This window comes from Apteryx rowi, unplaced genomic scaffold, assembly GCF_003343035.1.
Source record: "Apteryx rowi isolate R43461 unplaced genomic scaffold, aptRow1 scaffold_975, whole genome shotgun sequence".
NCBI lineage: Eukaryota > Metazoa > Chordata > Aves > Apterygiformes > Apterygidae > Apteryx > Apteryx rowi.
The window spans coordinates 1-4,405 of record NW_020451288.1 but is presented as its reverse complement, the minus strand read 5'-3'; the positions used below and the strand labels follow the sequence as shown (position 1 = coordinate 4,405).

General features: G+C 60.1%; 2 protein-coding genes across 2 annotated transcripts; both read left to right on the top strand.

Moving 5' to 3' along the window:
• Positions 1-6: 6 nt before the first annotated feature.
• LOC112960558 (bromodomain-containing protein 4-like) lies at positions 7-3,825 on the top strand (the record flags this gene model as incomplete). The annotated part of the gene is made up of 5 exons (XM_026054947.1): positions 7-332; positions 536-668; positions 776-927; positions 1,835-2,046; positions 3,604-3,825. Coding segments are annotated over exons 1-5 (884 nt in total), but the record flags the coding sequence as incomplete, so codon positions are not given.
• On the top strand, positions 2,053-3,582 carry LOC112960547 (keratin-associated protein 4-9-like). The gene is made up of 2 exons (XM_026054927.1): positions 2,053-2,196; positions 2,432-3,582. The coding sequence occupies exon 2, from the start codon at positions 2,578-2,580 to the stop codon at positions 3,580-3,582; it is 1,005 nt and encodes a 334-aa protein (XP_025910712.1). The 5' UTR covers positions 2,053-2,196; positions 2,432-2,577.
• Positions 3,826-4,405: the final 580 nt, after the last annotated feature.

Here is a 4,405-nt window from a genome sequence, read left to right as displayed (position 1 = left end):
GGACCGAAGCCGCTTCGTCGCCGAACGGTGGCCGACGCCGCGGCGCCACTGCCGTTTCTCCGAGCGCCGTTTCTCCGGGCGCCGTTCGTTTGTCCGGGCACTGCCGGCGGCGCCTTGTTTGCAGCGGAGCTCCGCGGGGGCGGCGGTGGCGGCGGCGGCGGGACGCGATGCCGGCCGGCCGCCGCCGCCGCTGGACTGACTGGTGCCGAACTGTTGCAGGTCACTTGAGGGAAGCCCCTTCCCCTCTCATGATGCATTCCCCACAGATGCCGCCGTTCCAGGGCTTGGTCCACCAGTCGCCACCCCAGCCAAGCATCCAGCCCAAAAAACAGGTAACGGCAGGGCGCACGCGGCCGTCCCCCCGTCGTCCCCCCCTAGAAAAACCCGCCGTCGCGCCACCGCCGGAACCGCGGACGCCGAGAGCCGGGGCGGCTCGGCGGCGACGGTTTGCTTCTCTCTCCCCACCCCGGGGCGCCCGCGGGAGGTGGGACGGGGATGGATGCCGCAGGAGATGAGGGCCGCCTCTGTCGCCCAGTCGCAGCCGCTGGCGGCCAAGGAGGAGAAGATGCACTCGCCCGCCGTCCGCACCGAGGCCTTCAGCCCGCCGCTGCGGCCCGAGCCGCCGAAACACCCCGAGGGCGTCAAGGCGCCGGCGCACGGCCAACCCAGTGAGTCCCCGTCCCCCCTTCCGCGGCGCTCCTGGCCTCCGTCCTGGCCACCCGTGGTGCCCTCGGAAGCTCCCGGGCGGCTCCTCACCTACCGTTTGCCCTCACAGGAGCCGAGATGAAGCCGCTGGAGGGCGGCGGGCGACCCGTCATTAGGCCCCCCGAGCAGACGCCGCCGGCGCCGGCGCCGCCTCCGCCGCCCGGCGGGCCGGATAAGGACAGGCAAAAACAGGAGCCCAAAACGCCCGTCGCTCCCAAAAAGGTGAGGTTCGGTCCCCCTTGCTGGTGCCGCTCCGGGTCGCGGACGGGGAAAGGGCTCGGCCCAGGAGATGGTTTGGGAGAAGGGGGCTGGCGGAGCGGCTCCACGGGGCTGCCTGCTGCTTCTTCTGCAGCTGTTTCCAGGCCTGGAGGCATCTCCAGTGCCTTCCACAGCCTTTTCCAGCCCCTTTTGGAGACATCTCTAGCCCCTTTGGAGCCATCTCCAGCCTTGGAGACATCTCCAGCCCCTTTTGCAGTCATCTCCAGGCCTGGAAACATTTCCAGCCCCTTTTGCAGCCATCTGCAGCCCTGGAGACATCTCCAACCCCTTTTGCAGCCATCTGCAGCCCTGGAGACATCTCCAGCCCCTTTTGCAGTCATCTCCAGCCCCTTCTGTACCCATTCCCAGTGCTGGAGACACCTCCAGCCCCTTTTGGAGCCATCCCCAGCCCCTTTTGGAGCCATCTCCAGCCCCTTTTGGAACCATCCCTAGCTCATTTTGGAGCCATCTCCAGCCCTGGAGACATTTCCAGCCCCTTCTGCAGCCATCTGCAGCCCTGGAGACATCTCCAGCCCTTTTTGGTGCCATTCCCAGTCCTGGAAACATTTCCAGCCCTTTCCGCACCCATCTCTGGCCCCACAACCACCTCCAGCCCTTCCCATAGCCATCTCCAGCCCCAAGCTTTCTTCAACCCCTCCCTCAGCCCCTTCCAGCCCCCCAGCTGCCTCCAGCTCCACAGCCACATCCAGCCCCACCACCACTTCCAGCCCGCAACCTCCTGCCACCACCGCCGGCATGCCGCGCTGCCAAGGGCTCTGCTCCGGCGAGGAGCCGCGTCACCTCTCCAGCCCTCTTCTCCCATGGCGCTGGGGCAGGCAGCACCCTAAAAACGCCTCCCTCTGCTCCGCAGGACCTGAAGATTAAAAACATGGGCTCGTGGGCGAGCTTGGTGCAGAAGCACCCCACCACGCCGTCCTCCACGGCCAAGTCCTCCAGCGACAGCTTTGAGCAGTTCAAGCGGGCGGCGCGGGAGAAGGAGGAGCGCGAGAAGGCCCTCAAAGCCCAGGCGGAGCAGGTGGAGAGGGAGAAGGAGCGTCTGCGGCGGGAGCAGGAGAGGATGAGGTGAGAGTGCCGGTGGCGCCCWGCCTTGCAGGGTGTCCCCCTTGGCTCTTCGGTGCTACGCAGACCTTTGGGGGGCTACGCAGGTGTTTGGGTGCTACGCAAGTCTTTGGGGTGCTACACAGATTTTTGGGTGCTACACAAGTCTTTGAGGTGCTACACAAGTCTTTGGGTGCTACTCAAGTCTTTGGGATGCTATGCAAGTCTCTGAGGTGCTGCACAAATTTTTGGGTGCTACCCAAGTCTTCGGGTTGCTACGCAAGTCTTCGGGTGCTACCCAAGTCTTTGGGGTGCTACACAAATTTTTGGGTGCTACCTGAGTCTTTGGGGCGCTGCACAAATTTTTGAGTGCCACACAAGTCTTTGGGGTGCTACCCAAGTCTTTGAGGTGCTACCCAAGTCTTTGGGGTGCTACACAAATTTTGGGATACCACACAAATCTTTGGGATGCTACACAAATTTTTGGGGTGCTGCGTACATTTTTGGGGTCCTACATAAATTTCTGAGGTGCTACGCAACCCTTTGGGGTGCCACATGGATTTTTGGGGTGTCATCTCAGTCTCGCGCGGCTCGGGGAGGTGCGCTCTGCCGGCAAACCCGCCACCACTTTTGCGCCCTGCGGCGCTCTCAAAATCCAGAGCCCCCCCGGGCTGCTCGGGGCGACAGCGGGACCTGGTGGGGGGGAACTGGATTGGGTGCAGCCGAATCGGGTGCAGCCAAGTCAGGTGCTGCCAAATTGGGTGTGGCCACGTCGGGTGCAGCTACATTGGGTGCTGCCAAATTAGATGCAGCCAAGTTGGGTGCGGCCAAGTCAGGTACAGCCAGATCGGGTGCAGCCAAGTCAGGTGCAGCCAGATCGGGTGCAGTCAGGTCAGGTGCAGCCAAATTGGGTGCAGCCAAGTGACGTGCAGCCAGATCGGGTGCAGCCGCATCGGGTGCTGCCAGACTGGTGCAGCTACGTCAGGTGCAGCCAAGTCAAGTTGGGTGCAGCCACGTCGGGTGCAGCCATGTGGGGTGCCGCCAAATCGGGTACAGCTACATTGGGTGCAGCCAGATTGGGTACAGCCACCTCGTGTGCAGCCACCTTGGGTGCAGCCGCATCGGGTGCAGCCAGATCAGGTGCAGCCAAGTCAAGTTGGGTGCAGCCAAGTCAGGTGCAGCCAGATCAGTGCAGCTCCATCGGGTGCAGCCAAGTCAAGTCGGGTGCAGCCAAATCAGGTGCAGCCAGATTGGGTGCAGCTACGTTGGGTGCAGCCAAGTCAAGTCAGGTGCAGCCAGGTCAGGTGCAGCCACGTCGGGTGCCACCAAGTTGGGTGCAGCCACGTGGGGTGCAGCCAGATCGGCGCAGCTCCATCGGGTGCAGCCAAGTCAAGTTGGGTGCAGCCACGTCGGGTGCAGCCAAACCGGCGCAGCTACGTCGGGTGCAGCCAAGTCAAGTTGGGTGCAGTTGCGTCGGGTGCAGCCACGTGGGGCGCCACCAAATCATGTGCAGCCGCGTGGGGTGTCCCCCGCCGCGCCACCCCCCGCCCCCGCCGCTGACGCCCGCCGCCGCTTTGGCAGGAGCCGCGACGACGAGGACGCCATGGAGCAGGCTCGCCGGGTGCAGACGGCCGCCCCGGCGCCGCAGGCGCAGAGCTCGCAGGCGCAGCCCTCGCAGTCCATGCTCGACCAGCAGCGGGAGATGGCCCGGAAGCGGGAGCAGGAGCGGCGGCGCAGGGAGGCGGTGAGTGCGGTGTCCCCCCCCAAACGTCCCCCCGGCGGTTCGAACGGCAGCTCGCCGTTGCAACCCCCCCCCTTGACCCCCTTCTCCCTCTTTCATTTTTAATTTTTTTAAAAAATAAATTAAAATTTTTTAAAAAAAATAAAATTTAAAAATTTCTAATTTTAAAAATTAAAATAAAATTTTTAGAATTTTATTTTGTGAAATTTTATTTTTATTAGAAATTTTATTTTAGAACTTTATTTTTAAAAACTTATTTTTAAAAGTACTTAAATTTTAGTTTATTTTTTAAATTTCATTTTTGAAAAGCAATTTTTAGATTTTTTTTGAATTTTTATTTTTTATTCAAAATTTTAATGTTTAGAATTTTATTCTTAAAAAACTATGTTAAATCAGGTGCTACCCAAGCCTTGGGGGTGCTGTGTACATTTTGGGGGGGGTCCTACATAAATTTCTGGGGCGCTACACAACCCTTTGGGGTGCCACATGGATTTTTTGGGGTGCTACGTGGATTTTTGGGGCGCCGCCCGTCTCGCGCGGCTCGGGGAGGGGCGCTCTGCCGGCGAGCCCCAACTTTAGAACTGTGTTTTTTAAAACCTATGTTAAAAAATTTCTGTTTCATTTCTAAAAAAATGTATTTTT

Bases quoted from the DNA above. Each gene is read 5' to 3' on its own strand.
- LOC112960547 (XM_026054927.1), top strand. From the start codon at position 2,578: ATGGATTTTTGGGGTGTCATCTCAGTCTCGCGCGGCTCGGGGAGGTGC.